This window comes from Colletotrichum truncatum, assembly GCF_014235925.2.
Source record: "Colletotrichum truncatum strain CMES1059 chromosome Unknown Contig_0009, whole genome shotgun sequence".
NCBI lineage: Eukaryota > Fungi > Ascomycota > Sordariomycetes > Glomerellales > Glomerellaceae > Colletotrichum > Colletotrichum truncatum.
The window spans coordinates 1,582,866-1,605,443 of record NW_027222406.1 but is presented as its reverse complement, the minus strand read 5'-3'; the positions used below and the strand labels follow the sequence as shown (position 1 = coordinate 1,605,443).

The 22,578-nt window shown below is 52.5% G+C and overlaps 9 protein-coding genes across 9 annotated transcripts; 4 read left to right on the top strand and 5 right to left on the bottom strand.

Annotated features, from left to right (window-relative positions):
* Window positions 1–163: 163 nt before the first annotated feature.
* CTRU02_212955 (uncharacterized protein) lies at window positions 164–566 on the top strand (the record flags this gene model as incomplete). The annotated part of the gene is made up of 2 exons (XM_036721521.1): window positions 164–180; window positions 251–566. 2 exons carry the CDS (start codon window positions 164–166, stop codon window positions 564–566), a joined length of 333 nt encoding a protein of 110 aa, XP_036586690.1.
* A 346-nt stretch (window positions 567–912) lies between these two features.
* Window positions 913–2,388, bottom strand: CTRU02_212954 (peroxin 26; the record flags this gene model as incomplete). The annotated part of the gene is made up of 2 exons (XM_070205945.1): window positions 913–1,819; window positions 1,886–2,388. 2 exons carry the CDS (start codon window positions 2,386–2,388, stop codon window positions 913–915), a joined length of 1,410 nt encoding a protein of 469 aa, XP_070060338.1.
* A 4,421-nt stretch (window positions 2,389–6,809) lies between these two features.
* On the bottom strand, window positions 6,810–7,991 carry CTRU02_212953 (mitochondrial 54S ribosomal protein mL46; the record flags this gene model as incomplete). The annotated part of the gene is made up of 3 exons (XM_036721519.1): window positions 6,810–7,103; window positions 7,188–7,894; window positions 7,943–7,991. The coding sequence occupies 3 exons, from the start codon at window positions 7,989–7,991 to the stop codon at window positions 6,810–6,812; spliced, it is 1,050 nt and encodes a 349-aa protein (XP_036586688.1).
* A 1,032-nt stretch (window positions 7,992–9,023) lies between these two features.
* On the bottom strand, window positions 9,024–11,188 carry CTRU02_212952 (PHD-finger domain-containing protein; the record flags this gene model as incomplete). The annotated part of the gene is made up of 2 exons (XM_036721518.1): window positions 9,024–10,810; window positions 10,882–11,188. The coding sequence occupies 2 exons, from the start codon at window positions 11,186–11,188 to the stop codon at window positions 9,024–9,026; spliced, it is 2,094 nt and encodes a 697-aa protein (XP_036586687.1).
* Window positions 11,189–14,353: 3,165 nt separating this feature from the next.
* On the bottom strand, window positions 14,354–15,282 carry CTRU02_212951 (60S ribosomal protein L43; the record flags this gene model as incomplete). Its single annotated transcript, XM_070205944.1, has 4 exons — window positions 14,354–14,417; window positions 14,499–14,714; window positions 15,141–15,151; window positions 15,265–15,282. The coding sequence occupies 4 exons, from the start codon at window positions 15,280–15,282 to the stop codon at window positions 14,354–14,356; spliced, it is 309 nt and encodes a 102-aa protein (XP_070060337.1).
* A 784-nt stretch (window positions 15,283–16,066) lies between these two features.
* CTRU02_212950 (saccharopine dehydrogenase) lies at window positions 16,067–17,859 on the top strand (the record flags this gene model as incomplete). Its single annotated transcript, XM_070205943.1, has 5 exons — window positions 16,067–16,121; window positions 16,204–16,347; window positions 16,670–17,015; window positions 17,086–17,658; window positions 17,685–17,859. The coding sequence occupies 5 exons, from the start codon at window positions 16,067–16,069 to the stop codon at window positions 17,857–17,859; spliced, it is 1,293 nt and encodes a 430-aa protein (XP_070060336.1).
* A 1,096-nt stretch (window positions 17,860–18,955) lies between these two features.
* On the top strand, window positions 18,956–20,590 carry CTRU02_212949 (sporulation protein rmd1; the record flags this gene model as incomplete). The annotated part of the gene is made up of 3 exons (XM_036721514.1): window positions 18,956–20,062; window positions 20,116–20,467; window positions 20,517–20,590. The coding sequence occupies 3 exons, from the start codon at window positions 18,956–18,958 to the stop codon at window positions 20,588–20,590; spliced, it is 1,533 nt and encodes a 510-aa protein (XP_036586684.1).
* A 293-nt stretch (window positions 20,591–20,883) lies between these two features.
* Window positions 20,884–21,579, top strand: CTRU02_212947 (uncharacterized protein; the record flags this gene model as incomplete). Its single annotated transcript, XM_070205942.1, has 1 exon — window positions 20,884–21,579. One exon carries the CDS (start codon window positions 20,884–20,886, stop codon window positions 21,577–21,579), a length of 696 nt encoding a protein of 231 aa, XP_070060335.1.
* On the bottom strand, window positions 20,899–21,840 carry CTRU02_212948 (HMG box protein; the record flags this gene model as incomplete). The annotated part of the gene is made up of 1 exon (XM_036721515.1): window positions 20,899–21,840. The coding sequence occupies one exon, from the start codon at window positions 21,838–21,840 to the stop codon at window positions 20,899–20,901; it is 942 nt and encodes a 313-aa protein (XP_036586683.1).
* Between the last annotated feature and the right edge of the window lie 738 nt (window positions 21,841–22,578).

Genomic DNA, 22,578 nt, shown 5'->3' with positions numbered 1-22,578 from the left:
ACGTCGAGAAGATGTGGCGAGGCTGAGGAGCGCGAACTTCTTCCAAGGTCGTTGTGATTTCAACGTCCCGCCACTTTTGCGATCAACAACAACGTCGCTCCCAAATTTCGCGACACCCAAACACTGAGATCACAAGCGGCGTTATTCTTTCGAATCACACAAAATGTCGCGCCATCATCCGTGAGTATTCTCTCTTGCTTCAAATCCCTTTTCAAGCAAATAGACCCAAGACTGACTATGTATTCTTCAGCGATCTCGTCATGTGCCGCAAGCAGGCCGGCATTGCCATTGGCCGCCTCTGCGACAAGTGTGACGGAAAGTGTCCCGTCTGCGATTCTTACGTCCGACCCACGACCCTCGTCCGCATTTGCGATGAGTGCTCCTTCGGCAACTACCAGAACAAGTGCGTCGTCTGCGGCGGTGAGGGTATCTCGGACGCCTTCTATTGCTTCGAGTGCACGCGACTCGAGAAGGACCGCGATGGGTGCCCCAAGATTATCAATCTGGGTAGTTCTCGAACCGACCTGTTCTACCAGAAGAAAACGAATCGCACGGCGACGTACTAGTCCCTACGTCGCCCGGGTATGGGCACCGGTGGTGTTTACGAGCGTGGTGGCTTGAAACATGGAAACGAATATCAGGTTTTTGTTTTTTTTCTTTTGCGAAACACAGGCTTGGCATCATGTGTATGGCGTTTGGGCGTCAATGATCAGAGACATGGCGGAAGGGTTTACGATTTAGACCAGAAATGATATCTCACTCTGCATGACGGAATAGTTTGTGTCGAAAATCTTGAAAACATGCTCCCATTTGCATAAAGAAAAAAATTCAAGACCACATGGAATTACGGCCATTTCATCCAGGTTCATATAGTACAGTGAAAGTCAAAGCTAGCCGGTACCCGTGTCGTAATCATATGTAGCTAACCTTGACTCCCATTCCCGCCGTTGCCTTTACCTTATTCCAACCATTAGCAAGCAAGCGCTGTATCCGCTCTCTGACGTTCTTCTGCCCAAACATAACTACCAAACCCAAAATAAAGGCCACGAGTCGCATCAGCAACATGGGATTTGTCTTGAACGACGTTCCCAGCTGATCTATGAGCTCTTTCAGCCGAGACACAACCATGGATGCCCTCGTAGCGAAGGTTGGATTGGCTGGCGGTTTGCCCTTCGCTTTTGAAAGGGGCAACTTTGAATTTGAATTCGATCCTGATGAATTCGAAACCGCTCTTGCATGTCGACCCTTGCTTGATCCCGCTTTGCTCGAACTTGCTCTGCTTGGCGTCCTTTCGATACCGTAGTCCACCTCAGTACCCTCTCTTCTTGCTCGCTCCTCCTCCAGTCGCCTGCGTTCCCTCTCTTCGTTTTCTGCCCTCAATTTCTTGGCCTCTTCGATATCACGCCTCAATTGCTCCTCTTGCTGGCGTCGTTCTTCCGCATCTCGCCGTTCTGCTTCTTGCTGTTCTTCTTGCAAGCTTTGCAAGGCTTGTAAAAACGCCTCACGGCGCTCATCGTCTAATACGGAGCTGACGCTGATAAACTCTCGAGCATAATCCCATTCATTATTACGGAGCAAGACGTGCAGCGTGTAAAGTTCGAGGATCTTGACCCTCGCATTAAGATCCCTTGGTGTGTCGGCTCCGCTCGTCCCCTTTGCCGGCGACCTATGCCGATTGTTCAACCGTGGGGACGGCGACGGGGAGTCAGAAAATCTCTGTGAAAGATCCAGATTTGGTGAGGTCGAGGCAGCGAGATAACTCTCCAGCCTCTTTTGATTCAGTTCCTGTGTCCGGGCGTGGGCTAGGAGGAGTGTGGCGCTAAGAGTTTTGTTAGCCAAACTACTACCGGCCACAAGACAAATAAACAACTGGATGGGCGCTTACAGGTTAATGACGACGTCTGAATCGACGTCGCTTTCGACGCCGTGATATCCGTTGCGGACGACCTCCTCCCACACCTCTCCCTCTCTGACCTTGGTGCACAGTGACCGCCACTCCTGGCTTCCGAATGCATCCTTCCCCTCGTCCGGCTCCAGCTCCACGATTGCGTTGAGAGTTGTCAGGTAAAGGCTCCAAACCTTGATCCGGGTGGATCGGGAGGCCCTCGCTACGGGAGCTGGCTCTGTCTGGTCGCCGTTGGATGGTGGCGGGGTGATCAATGGCAAGATGGTAGATAGAGCTTCGGGCAGACGACGCGTGAGAAAGAGAGTCGAAGCCTGGCGGTAGGTCTTAGATATTTGTGAAGTATGGCGCGAGGAGGTCGAAGAGGAAAGAGACGAGATGGAACTCGAGAGCATGTGTGGAGGGAATGCAGATGCGGATGCGGTTTCGGACGAGGCAATCGTGGGACTCAAGGTCGCCGTGTAGGAGCCGTTGAGGGACGACATGTTGGCGGGCATTTAGAAGTCGAGCAGCAGGGCATCCAATTCAATTTGTCGGCATTGACGTGCCCCAGACGGGAAGGAAATTGACAGGGAAATAACCAAAAAAGAACTGGGTTTATTGTTATGTATCCGACGTGCGGAGAATGGCGGCCATCATACGCGTTCCTGGTCAAATGCCACCTGCAAGTTGTGAGGAGAGCCGCGACATGTGGTTGTGGTTAGATTCGGGTTGCCGGTGCTCGGTGGTGGTCGTGCTGGGTTGCTGGCCGCTGGAGAATGGAGCTGGCAGTCTGCTGACTGAGGTGGAATGGGGGGATGCTGGACCAATTACCGCCCATAACCTCCAGGCACAGATGCCACTTTTCGGCCCTGGCCAAAGTTTAGCCTCGGTTTGTTCTCCTGGCAAAGCGTGAAGGAGGTGGGCTCCCCCCGGCTTCTGCAACTTTGTCGGCCCAGCCAGCTGACCGCCAAAAACGAGAGGGGGACGATAAGCGAGTACATGGTCTTGGTCCGCTGTACCCAGTGACGTCGCCCCGGATTCCTCACACGTGAAGTACCCCTCTAGCCTCCACGAGCGCTGCCTCTTCCCGGCTTTTGGCCCTCCTCATTGGGCGTAGCTTCCTGATCGGGGAAGAGCGCAGGGCCTGGACGGAGAAAACAGGGGTTGCCCTCGACGACCGGCCGAGCTTCATCTCATCTAGCGGAGATCACCAACCATTTAGAGACGCTCGTCTCATGCTGTCGCTTGCCTGTCATTTCAAAATTCGTACTCTTTGCCCTCCAAGTTGGGGTTCCCCTCCACGGATTTGCCGTAATAAGTGAAATGTTATTACTGCCTCTTTAATTGACCCCATCAGATGTCATGATCGCGTTTAATTAAGAGTTCGCGTGCCCCTGTACTTACTTCCCCAGATTATCCCGAGGCCGTTCCGAGGCACGCCGGTAACAGAACAAGCCGACGTCTAGCATCAGCCTTCTCGTCCACTTGGATTTTTCCTCTCCCCTTGAGGAAGAGGAACAAATTTCCAATGATGTGATGAGTCTACTATTGACAGTAGAACAAAAATGGTGGAATACCGAGTATCAAATAATGATACTTAGACAAACTTAGCCAAGATCATAATAAAATCGAAAAAAGAACAAACCGAACAGCAAGAAACCCACAACCCAATCTCAGCGGGGCCTTTCGAAGAAAATGTCTAGGATCAGTCCCTATTTTTCATCATACTTTGTACAGTTCATCTCTATTTGCGTACAACGCGTCGTTTCTTCTACTTAACGCGTCTTAAACGTCATGTTTTCCCCTCAGTAAACCCCGCCGGGCCCAATCCATTAAAGATCATGGTAGGCAGTCCACTCTATCTCAAGTGGACGACATTCGTCGAGGGCCTCTAGGAAGAGCGGTCCAGCATATGTCAAACACAAGATAATCCCAGTGGAGAGGTTCAAGTTCCGCATCTGCGTCGTCCGAGTCTTTTGCGGACTAGTCAAAGGCCGACTACGAGTCTGAGCCAGAGTAATTAGGGTCACGCACAAGGTCCAGCAGCCAATATTCACTGTACAGCCGCTTTGTCATCTTATCCCAAGTCTCAAATTGGTGGGTGTTCTGCCAAACGCCTCGCAAGTTAGTTTGGGGGCCAGACGTAGAAGAATAGTAGTAGCCATGAAACCTGGCTGCTTGTCAGTCAACCCCGCAAAGGCTCGACCAGTTAACATACTATCGCAACCTGCCTCGTGTGCATTTTATCTACGATTATAGCCATAGGACAGTTCCCAGTAGATATATGGCTTCGCCTCTTCACCATTGAATTTGTCAAACATACCCGCCAGAGGTCATCTCCTTCAATAGCTTGCTTGCTAGTAGCCACAACCTCCATGCCCATAGCAAGCAGAAGTAATTCGTGGACTTAGCGAAAAAAAATCACCGGAGGAGTCAAGAAGGTCGTCAATAGAAGCTCTGTGAAGGAAAAATAAATCCCAGAACTGACTGAGACTGATGATGCGAAGTCGGACAGATTGGAGTCGAGCTTTGAGCATCTTGAGATCGCTTTATGTTTTCTTCCGGATATCTGCTGACTTGGAACTCATTTTGCGGCGCGAATGATAGCTACCTTCCGGTTCTCACAAGGAACAGAGAAGATTTGTGGGCAATGGTGTGTCTGGTATGCTCTACTAGCAAGTTTCCCAACCGAGGCAATAAAGCCCTAACTATGCGAGTTGGGCCTGAGACGTCTTCAAACTCTCCATCAGAAAAAGTTTTTGTAATTGACGGATTTATTGGACTTAGATACCAAAGCTTTTTAGTGTTCAAAGACTCTAGCAGCTTCAACTATCTGCTTTCTCAGTGAGTTCCGAACCAGAATTGGTAAGTTATCTATTTCTGAGGCTTGCCTGCTCTAGGTTGCTGAATGACACCATAGTTCCGAGTGCGATACTTCATGTGCAAAAACAATGTTTAGGCGGCCACGCGAGCTATCTTGTGATACGCGGTTCTTCTTTTTTTGCTATCTAAGGAAGTGACACGAATTTTGATTTCTCCATGGCTAACTGGCTGTCTCTGGTGCTTACATCAACCCTACGACCCCCAAGCCAAACTGTGATGTTTTGAAAGACATATGCGCTGGAGAAGCTCCAATCCTCTTCATTCACGATGTACTGATGGTCTTTCTCTACGTTTGAGTGCTTTTGGGACAACCAGGCGCTCAATTGCATCTCAAGCTTCTTTGCGGCTGAGATACAGAGCTGGTTTATTGGATGTCTTGTCTAGTTAAAGGCCCTATATATATATATATTTGGAACTCTAGTGAATTGAGAGGAAGATCGTTATCTTCCTGTTTACACCATAAACCAAGGGGTCGTCTTCTGGTGTATCGACGAGCAGCAAGGATGTGACATAAAACAGGTCTGTGTCTAGTATGGTTAGTAAGTGGCTGTCAGTAGCTGTTTAGACAATGGTGGGCGGCGCACCCTCATCCGGTCTGAAGATGGTAGAACAGGGCTGAAAAACGTTGCGTGTAAGTCAGCGCGATTCTTTAGTTAGGTTCGTATTAACTCTGTCGATATATATCGTCGCTATTCCACGTAAGCTTTGATATCTTACGTGAATTGCCTGTTATCTCAAACCTGATAGTTACAAAGCTCGACTCCGCGATAGACATCACTACTCTTGGCAGCTGGGTCCAGAAGTTATCCGTGGTGACCTCCATGGCTGTGCGGATGTGTTGATGAAAGTAGAATGCAACGGAGAGACTCTGAATACGAGAATAAGTATGATGACACTGCTAGTAGAAAGGTGTACCAACCGTTGCGAAACGCAATATGCCTGCGAAGGAAGGCGTTTATCTGGGAGTAATTTCTCCTTGTGCCTGAGGGAACCCTTTCATAACCCACCAGCCTTGAATGACGCAAAAGAAAATGATGGAATATACATCGGAGACACTTAAGGATGGAGATAAGACGAAATAGTGAAGTAAGGTAGAAATAGGAAGGAGTGGTATTATAGCTGCTAGCGAGACGGCTCGAGGTGGCCAAGGCTGTTCCACGTTTACGCTACAAGCTATACCCACACAGACCGGAAAACACCTGCCATAGAGTTCCCCCAACCAGCCGCTCATACAAAAAAGAGGTGTAAAATCAGAATGGGTATCCTGTCTTTCCAGATCGGAATACGAGATATTGGGGAGGCTCCTATCGGTCTTGTTGGGGGCAGCATAACAATGCTGGGCTTTTCTCAATAGTGATTGGGATCAATACCAGCCTACGTAACACCGGAGGTTCAGGCGGACTCTCTATATTGATGATTATGATCACGCCGCGGCACGAGATGTGAATATAAGCGAGGGGGGGCTTTGGTGCTAAGGGGTGGGTGGTCTAAAAATGAGTTAAGGTAGGAGGGAATTGTACCTGGGACTATTAGTGTGAACTGCGCGCTCGTTGACTTGGAGAACAAACACTTTGGTCCGTCTGGCCACGGCTGACATAGACTGACTGAACCCCCTCTTGGATATCATAGTGTGTCTTTGTATGTATGAGGCAATGGTGCATCGTCACGACCCAATACATGGGCTATAGCGTCATTTGTAGTGCCATTTTGAATGAGGAGCATCGGTAGGCTGACGAGTTGCCGGATGTCTTTGTAGTGTAACGACAATCCGGCCAACTGCAAGACAGTGATGGAAGAGCTAAATATCCTATTTTGATAGTGATACCGGGAGGCAAGCACATCGTCTCTTACTTACGACATCATTAGGGGAAACCAGGCGGCAAAACAAGTTCAGTCAACCTCACCGGTCGACATCAAGTGAAGATATGATTGTACAGTTATCTATGATACAACAGCGTTACACTTTTCTTTCCCCTCCTTCACATGCTTTCACTTCCCCTGGCGAGACGGCTTAAGTAGCGTAGACCAGAAAGAAGTCCGCTTACCTGTCGGCCAACATGTTCCGCACGCTGCGGTAGTATTCGAACGGCAGCGCCTCCTTGAGCTCCTCCTTCGTCAGCCACTGGAACTCGCTGTAGCCGTGCTTGTTGTTCGCCAGGTCCGCCTGGCCGGCCATGATGCGCCACTTGAGGAAGAAGGTCTTCTCGCCCTTGCGCTCAAGGCTACCATCCTGCTTAACGGCAGGCTTGACGACGTGATGCGCGACCGGCGCGCGGCCGACCATCCACGTGTTCATGTTGACACCGGCAGACTGCTCAAGAACGCGCTGGGCGGCCTATTTACTCAACCATTAGCACCAATCATCTACCACTCGTCCCTAACGAAAGAGGAAGGGTAGGGTCCAGGCTAGTAAACTCACCTCGTGAAGGTTCTCCTCCGTGCTAAGTCCCGCCGCGGGGAACTCCCACTTGCCATCCTTCTTGACGACAAGGTACAGTGTCCGGTCCATAGCGCGGTCCAGTCTCTTCTTGTCGTTCTTCTTATCCGCATCCGATACACGCGGCTGGGGTGCCTCGGGAGGCACACGGTCCTCCTCGGGGATGATCTCGGCATCGTCACTGACGCGCATGATGGCGTCCTTGAGAATGAGTTCTCGCGTAGTGTCGTGCTTGCTCAGAGAGTCGCCAACCGTCAACTCGTCGTCCCAAGCGCGAGACGCCTTGCCGTTGTACACGCCGAGTTCCTTGGCCACGGTGCCCTGGCGATCCTTGACCTTCATGTTCCAGTCGATGAGGGCAGGAGTGTCGGGCTTGAAGTAGACGGACGTGATGAAGGGCAGCGTCAGCCGCTCATTGAGACGCTTCTGGTAAAAGAAGTAGGACTCCTCAAAGTCCGTCAGGGGTCGCGTGAGGAGCGGCGCCCGCGTAACGACAACGCCCGACTTGATGCGGTAGCCGGGGCCGCTCTGCGTCGTGGCCTTGGGCTCGGGGGGGATGCTGGAGGTCGGCGGAGGAGGGGGAGGGGTCGTCGTGGCCGCGGCGGTGGCGCCCGAGTACGCTCGCGAGGGAGCTCTGATCTGGACTCTAGCGCATTGTCGGCAGAGTCTGGGGGATGCTGTCGGAGCACATTAATCAGTCAATTGCTTCAGTAAAAAGATCATAGTCGCAAACGCACTTCGTAGGAGCCCTAGAACGGCGAAAGCGCCTCTGCTTGAGGCCGCCATGCTGGATGTCTGGTGGTACTGGGTCTCCTCGTCAACACCTCAGTCGAGATCTCCAGATGGGATTGAACTTTTTTGCTGCAAGCTCGGCCGCAGTACGTACCGCGAAGGTCTGACCACGCTTACCTAAGGGCACATGAGCTCCAGGCCGAACATCCTGTTCCGAGGGGTACGTATCGAGACGGCCCGTCTCAGTGCCGGCGATGCAAGCCTGGATGGGCCCTAATGTCGCGAGGCATAAACTCTCATATTACGTCAGCAGTGGGACTGGCAGCGCAGAACCTTTTCTATCTCTGAAGCGGGCCGTTCTCTTTCTCTCTTTCTTCTCTCTTTGTCATTACGGCACCATTTCCTTATCGTCAAGACCTGTTCCGCCTCCAGAACGTCCTGATCATTTTTCGAGTGCCCAGAGCAAAAAGCAGTCTTTTTCGCTAGCAGCGCCTGCATCTTTTCTACTGGGAATCACTGTTAGATAGATACTGCATACATTTCATCTCTCAATGCGCGGCTGGTTGCCGAACGTCCCGTTCAGTCCACGCCGTCGCGTCCAGAGTGGTGGCTCCTTGACGGATTATCCTCAGGCTCAATAAGCCGCGCCTCAAATTAGGCACAAACTTTTGAATTCTTGCTTTGCTCATGTTTTGCTCCGTTGCTCATGCCCCTAAAGCTGCTAACTGCACCAACAGAGTCAGCAACGACACATTCATCTCTCATTAGGCCGTGTTAGAGCAAAGTCGTTATGTCCATTCATCGTATCGTCGTCTATCTACAGTACAGGAGGAAGCTTGTGCAGCCTATCTCAGAACTCTTCCACACGAGAACCTCAGCAAATGATATCTGAGTCATGCGAGACCCTTAACATACAGAACGGGTCTATCCCTTATCCTTATCCGAGAATAACAAACATTCGGATCCAAGCGTGGGAAAATAAAATAAAATTCAAAGCCACTTTCAGATGAAGTGTTGGGTATCAAACCGCGTGGTTCGCTGCCAAACCCCTTGAACGCCTGGTGCCCATTCCGTCCGTGACTTCGATCAAGCCTTCAGTTCCTCAACTGCACGGGCCACCTCCCTAGCGGCGATCTTTTCCCATGCTTTCTTAGCATCCTCGTCGAGAGCTAGCGGATCGCGCAAACCCTCGTACAACTTGCGAGAAACGTCACGATTAATAGTTGCATACTGCTCAGTTGTGAGACCTTTCGCGCGGTAATGGGGATTCAGCGCAGCCCGGACAATATTGCTGATTCTCTCCTTGTTTTCTAGAGATATAGCAGATCGAGTCGGGGACGAATCTTGCGACCGGGTGAGGTTGGCTCGGTGGCGCATTGGTCGTTGGGGTCGAGGCTGACGAATTTCGGCGCCGTTCGACCGGCTATCGGAGTCGCTGCTGTCGCCCGAAGCTCGAGTCGGCGAGTAGTTGGCCTTGGGAAATCTTGGCTCTACGTAAGAGCTTAGAGACAGCGTAGGAGAACTAGGCCGGGGGTGCGGTGGTGGTGTGAGGGACAGGGCTCGGGGGGAGTTGCGCGAAGAGGGCGAGGGGGATGTGACTGGGGAAGAGGGGTCAATCCCAGAACGAGTGCCGAAGTAGTTGCGCATCGCATCGTCGTCTGACGGGGTGCTCATCTCAACCTCTTTGAGTAGAGAAGACAGGAAAGAGGGTCCGGTCTCCGTGCCGATGGGGGATTGAGGACGGCGAGCCGGGTGGTTTGTCTGTCTCGAGGCCGGTGCGGTCGTCGGTGCAGGCGAAGAGGTTGCTGTGGGCACAGAGGTGGGAGCAGAGGCTGATGCAGATGCTAATGCTGATGCTGATGTTGATGTTGATGCTGACGCTGACGCCGACGCCGAGGCAGAAACAGGAACAGGAACAGGAACAGGAACAGATCCAGAGCCAGAGCCAGAGGCCGACGCTTCTCCTTGCAAAGGCAGCCTGCGAGTACGGGGTCTCTTCAATTTGCGCTCGGGTTCCTGTGCGGGCTCCTGCGGGGAAGCCGTAACAGATCTGGACTTTCGCTTCCGGGTATTGGGGGTGGTTTCGGTATCACGAGCCCGTTCAAGTGCACCCCAAGCTCTTTGCTCGTCTCTAGTTTCGGGAGCAGGAGGAGGCGGAGGCGGCTGAACTGGCTCAACAGGAAGGCCGTCCAAACGGTGACCAACGGTCGGGCGAATATTTCGCACAAACACATCCCTCGCGCCCATGCGGCTGGCAATGCTCATACGCTGTTCCCAGTCGCGATGCTCCTGCAAATCGCGGATCTGTTCTCTCTGCTCCCGCTGCGATTGTACTCGACGGAAACTCTGGAAGGCGTCGTCCTCTTCATGGTTATCGAGGTCGATATCAGTGGCGTCGTAGATACGGCTCGCAATACGATCCCAGGCGCCTTGCCACTCAAGGGATCTAGCCTCGCGTCTGGCATTTCTAGCCTGCAGTTGAGTACGCAGGAAGCCACGCCGGGCGTAGACGCTCCGTCTGTTAGAGGGGCGTGCAGCCTGCGCGATGGCCTGCGAAATGGCCTGCGCCTCTTGCAAATCGGCCTGTGAAATATCTCCAGGGCGAGAATGACCTGTGTTGTTCTCGGTACACTCAAAACAGAACCAATATTCTGTCTGAGGCACGCCGGCCAGACCAATACAGTGTGTGTGGTAGGCTGCGTTGCAGCCATCGCAGAGGAGCAATACGTCTTCGTGATCTCCAGACTCGCAGATGGGGCAAATCGGACTGGGCTCGGAAGCATCATCTTCGGGGTTTTCCTCAAGCCATCTGTGAATATCGAATTCCTGTTCTTGCTTCTTATCTTGAACAGCATACGAATCGACGGGAGGACCTGCAAGTTCGACAATTAGTTGCTGTTGTTGCCATGTCGAGGGTGAAATGCTTTGGGGGGCGGATACGTACCGTTCAGCTCAGATGATAGACTGACTTCATTGAAAGGTGTACGACAGATGGGGCAAGTATTGGAATTCTTTGCCCAACTCCTGATGCATCGATCATGGACAACGTGATTGCAGCCGACCAAAGTAGCAATATGGTTGTTCTCGTCTTCTTCGAGTATTTCGATATCGGAGTCGATGCGTTGGTAAGTGGCTTTTGATGTTGTTCCTGTTGTCGCTACTGTAGGTCCCGCTCCGTTTGCGCCGTCCAGCTGGGACGAGGGGGGCTGCAGCGACTCCAAACATATGATGCACTGATCCGGCTCAGTCATTGTGGCAACAGTGGTAGTAACGCTTCAGATTTGATGAATTCATAAAATTCGTAGGTTGGAGAGGCCAATATTTGGCTTTTGAAATGCACTGAAATTCACGTCGAATGTGCGTTGTTGTTCAGCAAAAGGGCTTATGGCGTTTGTTTGCTTGTTGTCTGTCGCGGGCAGTGGGCGGTAAGTGGTGTAAAGAGGCGAGAGTGCAACAGTGCTGCTGCTGGTGGTGCTGAGGTGATAGAACTTGGTAGTGCTGGGTGCACGCCCTGCACTGCACTGCACTGGCACTGGGTTTGTTGCTGAAGAGTGGGAAAGGGAAAAAAAAAAGGTGGAAGGTGGGTAGGAGGTAGTAGGTTTGGTTTGGTGCCTCTTGCGTTTCTGGTGGGGGAGGAACTGTCAGCCGGTTCGGGGTGTTTTGCCGCTGGAAGGACGACCAAAAAAAGAAGTTAAAAAAAAAGAAATAAAAAAAGACGAAAGCTGCAGAACAGCCCAGTGTGGGAGGGGTTATTCACACTTCCGCCTTTGGGGGAGGTTTGTTGTGAGGCGAGAAGTGCTGCTGGGCTGGCTAGTAATTACAGAGGAGGAGGAGAGGATGAGATAGCTGCCGAGGGAGACCTGGAATTGTAGGAGGGAAGGTTTGGAGCAACAAAGCCCCCAAAGCGGCTTTTGCGAGCTTAGCGCAGGCCTGCAACTGGCCTGAAGCGGGGCCAATCAACGGCCGGCTTGTGCAGCGGTGCGCCACACACCTCGCAGACCGTAGTCCAGTGAGCTGGACAAGGGACCTGCACCTGCTGGGCTTGCCCAGAACCATCAGCAGCCCACAAACTCAGTACCTGGTACACACGCTGGACACTACAACTGGACGGGTCAGACCAGCCCACTAGGGCCGCTGCAAAAGCACAAACCCCCAAGGATTGTTGCAGTATGAGCAGCAGAGGCACCTCACTTTCACCTCGCAGGACGAGCAAGGTACACGGTAACGCAGGTAGTGGACAAATGGGGCACTGACTCCTCGGCAACTTCTTGAATCGGGAAAGTGAGGAAGCACATAAAAAAGAGAGTTGATACGTACCTGACTTGGCGGGCAGAAACCCATACGACGGGTTGTGGAGCTTGCGTGTGTTGTGTGTTGCGTTGCGTTGCGTTACGTTTGCCGACCTTTACTCCTCACAGTTCCCTTGCTACTCTCTCATCACCGAGCCACCCTCCAAGATCACGAGCGGGCTGTGACTGGAGACGACGACAAAAGGGTGGTGGGAAGAGGAGGGGAGAAAAGAAGCGTTGGTAGTGGTGGTGGTTGTTGTGAGGTAAGGTAAGGTAAAGTAGGCTGGTAGGCAAGTAGGTAGTATCGGTGGGAGAGTCAAAAAACTCTCTCGGCGGGTTGGCTCGTGCGACGTCAGTTGGTCAGGTACCTCTGGCCAGCTGAGCACAGGGTGCAATCGGGTTGGGTTGATAGCGTCTGCGTCTGCGTCTATGTTGCGTCTGGCGTTGAGGCGAACTGAAAAGTGAGATCGGGATGTGCGAGTGAGGCGTTTACGTCAGACAATGTCAGGTGCGATCCACACAACTAAAGGTAGTGCCTTGGAGTGCCTTAACGTAGGGAGGTGGCTTCAGGATTGGAACGCAAACTCGGCAACGACAAGCCGGATGATAAGGGGGGAATTGGAAAGACAAGAACCGGTTGGTGGAACAAGTAGAATGGAAAGAGGCAGTCGAGGGCGACACGGGCTGGCTGAAGGGGAAAGGCCGGGGCGCAGGGTGTGAATACTTGGGCGCTGGAATGGGGTCAGTCAGTACAACTAAAAGTGCCCATCTCCGCTTCCAAAATTGGGATACTCTCATCACAGGAGTTGGGGGCAGTTGGGGGTTAGGCGAAACTCAGGTCAAGCCAAGGGACTCCGACTCCGTACCGAACTAAGGACAAAAGGCAAGGTAGACGCGGATATGCTGATATACGCAAGGTACACGTGAGACCTTCACGCCCCTCGTCTCGGATGCTGACAAGATTGGCTGGTAGTCTGGCCTGCATCAGTCTGCGACCCAAGCCAGAGTCCGTCTCTTCCTTGGTGTGCCCGAGCGAGTATTCGGGAAAGAGTCGATTCAATCAATTACTGGCCGCCCGTTCCGGCTGCGGATTCGCTCCGGTTTTCCTTGCCTATTTAATTCCCCAGGGCAGCCGAACAAAAGGCAATAGCTAATTTGAAGCGGGCGCAGCGTTTTATACCCTTGTGTGTCTTGGTCGTTTACGGTGGCCGTTCCGCAAGGGAATAAACCCCCCAAATTTGCTTACTCTGCGTAACTCATCTCCATGTACGAACCTTTGGGGTCCTCATCCTTGACTGGTGATTGTGTGTTCCTCCTCAAATGCCACGATATCAGATAACTAGGGGCAAGGCGACCAGCGGGCACACACCGACTTACATGCCGAAATGGCACTAACCCGCCATCCTTTTTTCGGTGTCCTCATGTCCATCGCCGTAGTCAGCCGTCCCATTGGCCCACCTGACCCTACCAGCTGCATCCGCGCCTTGTAAGTCCCAGGCAACATGGATGACTCAAGTGTTAATTCAACGTGGCAGCGTCATACTGCGTGCATATGCTCGCCTGCTTCGAGAATAATCTAAATTGCGTTGTCTAACTTGTGTGAACAAGTAGAGTCATTGCTACCTTCGCATGAGGACCTTGCTGGGGCTTCTCGCATTGATGCAGCCCAATGCAGGCACCCAGCGGGACTTCCCTCAGCTTCTCCTTGGCTAAACACGAAGTTGTTGAGAATCACCGACGCCATAGCCTCGTGGATGCCTCTCTATGACGAATAAGGCGGATCCGAAATGGCGTGGGTCCATCTGGCCATGGGGTTGGTTAATGAGATTGATGACTCTGTCCAGTCCACCCGGCTCCACTCCGTCTGCGACCGACCTGCACTACGCTGTTCATCACATCACGCAAATACTTGCCTCGCAAGTAGAGGGGGAGCACGTCAGGACAAATCGGGAGGGGACGTTTCTGTACGTCAAGTTCTTTTCATTGCTGACCAAGTGGTCGCTCTGGCAGCTGACCGAAGACCCGTTCCTTGTGGCCGTCGTCAGGATGTAGGCATGAATATCCGGTTTTCCCATACACCGCCCGAAAATGCAAAGCAGAAGCCGTCCACCATCCGTCATCCCATCCTTAAACCTCAGCGATTTCCCTCAGACGACGGAGAGTCGAGCGCATGGCAGCAGCAGCAGGGGTGCTGTACTTCTGGTTAGCCAAACTGTTTCCTGTCTCCTGAAGAAGGCGTCGTTATGTGGCCTGGTTAGGGGGTTCTACGTACGCAACAGTGTAAGCACCGCCGGCAACGGTCTTCTTGCAGGCCTTGCAGTTCCAGATACCAGTGGAGTGGCGCTTGACGGTAGGCTTGCCGCAGAAGGTGCAGGTGTACTTGGCGTGCTGGGACACTTCCATCTTCTTGACCTGCTTACGCAGGGAAGCACCGTATCTGGTACCGTACTTGCCGGTAACTCCGACCTTCTGTGCGGTTGTTAGCCATCTATGGCCGGCATGGTTGACATAAGATTCACGGCTTCATCGAGATCCCGTCATACGGCCGTCCCCTAGCATTTGTGACATCAAAGCCACGGATTCCCGCCCACGAGTTGCCGACATGAGAGAGGACAGTCCGAGCAGCGCACCATAGTCGATCTTTCGTTTACGAGACGAGCGCCTGAATTTTAAGCCGAGTTACAGTAGTGACCGTCCAACTGGGGTCCATCCTGTCAATCGTGGGATATACAGGATTGGTCCCGAGTGGTCTTTCTGTCGAAGTAATCAGGGCATATGCGTTTAGTCGTGGTAGACATCGTCGAATCGATCGGGTCTCTCTCTTGTTCTCAACTCGCGGTGCGGAAATACTGATGCTGCGGGGGCGGCCAAATCTTGTCGTACCCAGCCCTCACCCGTCGATGCCAATTCATACTTCGCCTGCCACTGTCGCCAATGGAGCGAATTTGACGGTCGTCAGGGCGGGGTATGGGAATTCGAAGCAGAGTGGGATATCGATGAAGCCAGTCCTCCTGGGTTAATTGCAGAGTAGTACGAACCTTCGTGCGCTTGGCCATTTTGTCGATGTGTTGGGGGAACGGGTTCGTTGACTTGAAGTGCGACGATGGTGATGTTGGATCCTCCCAAATAATTTGAGAGATGGTGTGGTCGGGACGATGAATTTCGGGTACCTAGGGCTGGCTGACTGTGTGCGTGCAGCAGGGGCCACTCTGCAAGAAAAAAAATTACGCGGTAAAACCTCGGCGCAGTGGTCCCTGCCCTTTCGACTGCAATTGCCGTGTTCGTCAAAAAGTTTAGCGAGAGTACACGTGACTGATCACATGACTGTGGTTCGGTAATCTGCCAGCAAGCTCCCAGAAGGTGGTGTCCTACTCAGTGGGTTACACCAGCCTCCTTCTCAAATGGATATTCCAATCAGGCCGGCGCATTGGCGTCATACCTACCCGTCGGGCCTTTTAAGCTGCATTGGGAAAGTAGAGCGTCTGGATGATGGCCATCCAGACGCTAGGGTGCTGAGACAGCACGGGCCAAATGCCTTTCCTAGTTGACATGGCCGTTTGCTACACCACAAAGTTTGTCGCCCGGAACGGTTACAGGGTGGAATGTGTCACTACTGAATCACAAAGCGACTACTGTGAGAGAAAGTTGTCCGTTTAGAAAGGGGCTTGAAGGGAGAGACGGGTGCCACTTTTCGTGACTTGCTGGGATATGTAAAGATGGCCGCCGCGGCGCACGACTTTTGTAGATGTCTGAGACTTTAAGCACTTTGAACTACTGCAACTGTGTTTTTCCCTTTTCTCCTCCTTCACCAGCTCATCTTCCCCGCGAGAATAGTTCAAAATGCCAACCAAGCAGCACGGCCGCCAATACGACTTAGTCGTCTTTGGCGCCACTGGTACGTGCAAGCCCAGGTGTTCTGTGACGTGGTGATGAAGTGTACAATACTCCAAGTGCTGAGCGCTGATCACCATCCCTAGGATACACGGGAAATTTTGTCACGGAGCACATCACGACCCATCTGCCATCCAATTTGAAATGGGCGGTAGCAGGTCGGTCAGAGTCTAAACTTCGACGCCTTGTTGCAGAAAACAAGAAGCTGAATCCTGATAGAGTGCAGCCAGGTAGGCCGAATCATTTAACTTCCTCTTTACATCAGACGGGTGTCTGATTTCTCCGAGTGCCCTTTAGCCAAGCGGCTTGGATATTCCACTCTATTCCCTTAAGACCACAGTGGATTCAACCAGAAGACGAAGAATTGGTGATTTACAATTGAAAAAGAGAAAGAGAGAGCGTGTGTGTGTGAGTGAGTGAGTTAGTGAGTGAGAAAGTGGTGACGAAAGGTGCAGAGGGGGGTTGAATCCTCCGTGCAGCTTCATGCGGGCTTGGCGGCCTCAAACTAGTGCGTGTTGAGCTGTGGTTGAAATTGCTAATCACTGCTTACAGAAATTGAAATCTGTGATCTCAAAGCTGAGGATCTCGACAAGCTTGCTAAAAAGACGTACATTATCATCACTACTGTCGGCCCCTATGCCCAGTATGGCGAGTACGCGTTTAGAGCATGCGCTGAGAATGGCACACATTATATGGATGTCACCGGCGAAACACCTTGGACCGGCACGATGATCAACAAGTACGAGGGCGTAGCCAAGGAAACGGGGGCAATGATGTTTCCGCAGATTGGCATTGAGTCGGCGCCACCAGACCTTGTTACTTGGTTGCTCACGAAGCAGGTTCGCCAACAGCTCTCGGCCAAGACAGGTGCTGTGACTGTGTCTATTCACCAGCTAGAGTAGGCTCCCCATTCCTCCTACCCTGAAACCTTTTACAGAACACTGCTCTAACGCCGAATCTTTCGATAGTTCTGCCCCATCTGGCGGTACCCTGGCCACGGCTCTTGGCCTGTTCGAGTCATTCTCCATCCAAGAGGTGAAAGCACAGCACAAGCCATATGCTCTCTCGCCAGTACCCAACCACAACAAGGTTCCGTCGCAGACATCCCTTCTGACGAAAATACTGGGACTGCGAAATGTCCCTAATCTGGGACTAATGACTACGTCGATCGCGGGCATGACGGATGCGCCTATCGTCCAAAGATCGTGGGGTCTGATGGCGTCGCTTCCCTCACGCGAAAAGCAGTTCTACGGACCAAACTTTTCGTTCCATGAGTACATGAGGGCGAAGAGTTATCTTCGTGGGATAATCATCCACTGGGCCCTTGCTATCTTTGGCCTGCTACTTGCAACGGCAGCTCCTTTCAGGAAATTAGTTAGACTGTTTGTTTATCAGCCCGGCCAGGGACCGGATAGGGAGTTGGCCAAGAACGACGAGGTCGAGTATCGTGGAATTGCTGTCCCGGACAGGCAATCCAAGACCGGATACCCACAGGCTTACTGTCGCGCTTGGTACACTGGTAGCATGTATTATTGTGAGTTCCCTGGCGGCAATCTCTGAACGCTAGAATGCTGACACAAACAGTAACGGGCATATTAGTCGTGCAAGCTGCATCGACGCTGCTTGAGGAAGATGTCGAATTGCCTGGAGGCGTTTTCACAGCCGCATGCTTAGGCCAACCGTACATTGACCGTCTGCACAATGCTGGCTTCAGGTTTGAGTCCAAAATTCTTGAGCATTAGTTAAGCCAGCTAAAGTTATTTGTTGTTTAACTCGTGCGATAATTAAGGGCTATTTCCTTGCATGTAACTTTTTGTGCCTCTGCAATGACATGCGCAAGATTTAACTCACTTTTGAACATCGATTCGTGGTCTCGTAATTGAGGGGTGTAAACTGACTCGGCTGTCCATCACTTGCTCGTAGTAAATCGCATTTCACTTGAAACGTTGAACCCTTACGGCCATTCTTGACAAATTCAATGTTCAACGGAGAACCTATTCTTCCGATGCTGTCAAAACCTGAAAGAGAGCTACAGTTGAAATACAGCGATCGGCGCTGTCATCCATTGGCTTGGGTCTTGGGAATGGCAGTGCGCCTAGACAATAGCCTTATGCATACTAACTTGCCCTAGATTACATAGCTGTAACCCAACGTTAACGTTTGCCAGGGGAAACAGCTCAAGGGTTGGTTGCATTCTGGCTCATATGAGAGCAGCTTCAATCCTACATGGAAGAAAGCGCACCAAGCCTGAAACCAGTTGGCTTTAAGAAGAAAAGAGAAAAGATCAATTCCCTTATTGTATAACTAATGCCATTGTGTTGCGGTAAAAGCTGTAAAGACAAAGACAAAAGATTACTCGAACAATAAAAAAGACTTAGAATAGTTGGTTGTAGAGAAGGCTGGGTGCCTTGATGTTTCCACAGTGGAGTACAGAACCTACTTAACCGAGCCAGCAGTTGCAGTGGCCGGGTAATTAGCGCACCGAAAACAGCTTCCCCGCAGAATTTAGAAGCCCACAGCTGCTTAGAGCCAGGCCCTGGTGCGATGGGGAGCGTACCCAATTCGTGAAAACTGAGGACGTCATCAGGCATAGTGCAAATCCAGCGTCCGGACCCAGCAGCATTGTCGCTTCCACACGTAGCAATGACCTCCATCCCCCGGACACCGTCCAGTTGAGAAACACCAGAATAACCGTTTCGACATGCGATAATACGATCGGACCCGAAAAATTTCCATCACCCCAGTCCGCCGGCTTTTTTTTTTCTATTGGAGCTTTCATTTTGTGATACCCCCCTGGAGCGACAAAAACAGAAAAATAAGAAAGGAAGCTTGCAAAAGATGGATCAGACATCAACAGCCAGTTCGGCCTCGGCCACCGAGAACACGCCACTACTACCGACGACAGAAAACCGCCCCAAGACGGCACGAACGGTCACATTCAATCCAAACCCTGTCACTAAGACGATAGAGCCAGAGCCCGACGTCCCTCGCCCGCGAACGAGCCACCACGGGCTCTCGACGAGCCCCGGCCAGAGCTCTGCCATTGCCGCTATCAACAGCAAACTGCGCCGGAGAAACAGCCATGGCGCCGTACCGAGCTCCATGCCGGCTCAGCTGGTTCCCAAGATCGGACCTCAACGGAGTACGAAGAACGCGCAGAAGTTGAAGCTGCTACCCAATCCGGAGCTCGGCGAAGAGAGCCCTGACGAGGAGAGCGGGAGGGATGTGTACTCTCAGTACACGCGTATTAAGGACCCCACAGCGCGAAGAGACGCCGCGCGACTGGGCAAGGCGGACCGCGAAAGGCTGCCTAGAGTGACGGCGTACTGCACGGCGAACAGGTATCAGATGGATGGTCTAATGCGGTTCCTGAAGGGTCGCGGCAAATCAAGGGGCGCCAACCCCAAACTCATTGATGAATGCATCTACTCGGCCTACGACTACAGCAAGACGGTCGAGAACAGACATGACCGTCGAGTTGGCGCACAACCGGACCCTGTTCAGGCGTACGAGAGGCGACATTCCACAGGTGATGTCTCAGACAACGGCTACCATCGAGAGAATCTGATAGACCTTCAATCAGAAGGTCGTCACGATTCTGGCTTTGTGGACGGATTCGACGGGGGCAACGATCACGACAATGCCATCACCGAGACGAACCCCGACTTCGACACGCAGGTACACACCCCCGAGGTCTTCCTGTTTGACTACGGAGTCGTCGTGATCTGGGGCATGACTTTGGCCCAAGAGCAGCGGTTCCTCAAGGAGATTGCCAAGTTCGAGACGGAAAAACTGGCACCAGACGATGTTGAGACGGAGCATTTCAACTTCTACTACACACGCGAGTACCAGGCCCGCATATACAACGACTTCATCACCTTGCGGGACAAGAGGAATTACATGACCAAACTAGCCATTTCTCATGCGTTAGCACAAAGTGTCAAGGTTTGTGCTGTCTCTCTCTCGGCCACGGTGCTTAAGTTGCTAACTCATCCTAGACCTCTCTCTTCGAGGAGTTGATAGCCTCAACTGTTGACACTTGTAAAGACATTCCCACGCAGATTGCGCTGACTGGCAAGATCGCCCTTAGCCGGACCCAGATCAACATGCAGATTGGCGAGCTCTTCATCCTTCGTATTAATATTCACCTCAACGGCTCTGTTCTTGATACACCTGAGCTTTTTTGGGTTGAGCCGCAGCTGGAACCTGTATACCAGGCTGTTCGCAGCTATTTGGAGATGGACCAGCGTGTTCGACTCTTAACGGAACGGCTTGATGTGATTGCAGACCTGCTGGCTGTGCTCAAAGACCAGCTCAGCCACGGACACGGCGAAAAATTGGAATGGATTGGTAGGTTATTCCCCGTGCAACCGTCAGACCTGATCTAACAAGCGAGTAGTGATTGTACTCATCGCAGCTGAGATTGTTGTCGCAGCTATTAACATTGTGGTTGATTTGTATGCATCGGATTAGCAACATGTATTGTAGGCACTCATATTCTCTTTAAGGTTTTGTTCACGGCGGGGAAGTCGGTGAGCATAGGTAATCCATGCAAAGGACATGCAGAACACACTGGAGTTCGGTTGAGTGCATAGAAGGGGGAGCTTTACGGCGCGAGAAAAGCAGGCGACGGGCACATCAAAAATAAAGTCGCAAGCTGCCCCTTATCCCTGGAGCCGATTATGTTATCTCATAATGTACAAATAAAAACAGAAGGTCCTTCTACCCGCCAGTATCCCCAACGCCTGAACCGTTAATACACCCTAATGCGCGGGCACACATCAGTCATCCGCCTTTTCGTCCTTGTCGTCAGCCGCCGGTGTCTCGTCGGGCTGATCTTCGGTGTCATAGTTGCCCATCTCCACGTCCTCGTCTTGCGAAGCTGCGGGCGCCTGCTCCGGTGTCTTTTCGCGCTCATCCTCCTCCTCCTTGGGCTCGGCGCTCTTGCTCTTGGCTGCGAAGGCGTCCTTCTCCTTCTGGTACTTGGCCATCTCCTTCTCGGAGCGGGCTTGAAACTCTTCCTTTTCGCCCTCGGGCAGGTCCTTCCAACCGCGCGCCAGCTCCTCGTCGACGTTGAGGTCGGCGTCGTCCTCCTTCTTCTTCTCCTCAAGGGCCGGACGCGTCTCGCCGCAGTAGAGGTCAAAGGCGTTACCCGGGCGCTTGGGCGGCTTCGCGACGCCGTTAGTGCGGGCAGTGTCGGCACCCTGGCTCGTGTCACCACCCTGGGTGTGAGAGAAGGTCTCGGAACTCGGCGAGATGGTGGCGGCGTTCTGGCTGAGAGGGTTGGGGGAGTTGTTCTTTGCGGCGGAATCGATCTCGGCAAGGACCGAGGGCTTGCGGTGACCGCGTTTCGTACGCAGAGGCTTCTCTTGCGGCTGAGATGGTGTCAGCAGTCTGCTTTGTCGTCGAGGTGGGCTTGGCGGAGGGCCTACAGTCGGGGGTGGGCTCGGGCTGCCGTCTGAATCCTCCACATTGGTGCTTGTCCGCTTCGCCAGCTGCTCGAGAAGGAATGCTCGCTCCATGCGCAGCTTCTCAATCTGCCGTCGGATGCGGGCCAGGCGCACACGCGTCGCGTCATTCTCCTCCTCGACCTCGCCGGTGCGCTGCTTCAGTTGAATGCATTTTCTCCGATAGGCCTCTTCAACGGAGGGAGGGAGGGAAGGCGGAATCGCTGAGAGGTCGATCGCGGGAGGATTAGCTCGAATGATCTTTTTGGGGGGCATTGTGGTTTATCGCGGCGGCGCGCAGGAGGATTGTCTGGGGTAATGGAGTTCGTGTGTGTAGTAAGAGAAGGACAGGAATTGGCTTTTTTTTTTCCGGGTAGGGGGAATGAGTTACGGCGGGATGGGGTTCGCAGCGGATGTCAAGCGGAGCTTTTGCGAGGGTGGCAGGTTGATTGATTGCTGGGTGCTATTGCTTGATTCAAGGGAGACAAACGTACCGGATTGCGGAGCCATTGCGCCTTAGTAACAAGATTTGAGCTGAAGCTGGGTGCACCAAAAGGACAAGAGATTGAGTTGAAGCTTGATTGGGACGCGAATCTGACGGGATGAAGAAAGGAACTGGGAGGTGAGCCTGCCGAGAGCGTGATCCGGGCGACTGTCGTCAGGACCAACGAGCGAATCGCGCCAGCTGGAAGAGCGAGGCTGGCACCTGTTGTCTCGCAGAAGCCCGGGAGCAGGGGGGGTGGATCAGAGGGCCGGGGGTGACCAAACAACACCCACCACTTGCTATGGGGCCGCCTTCAAACGACTGCGACCCTTGGGGAATGTCGTAGAAGCCACGACTGAGTAGTGGTGTGAAGCCGGAGAGATAGTGCTCGGGGGGGAAATTCGTGAAAAATAACCCAAATTCAAAATCTACATGCAGGATTATTGCAAGACACAACGACGCTTCTGCTACAAAACTTTGCCTAAATCACTACAAGACAACCTCCTGAAGCACCAAAGAATCAGGGAGTC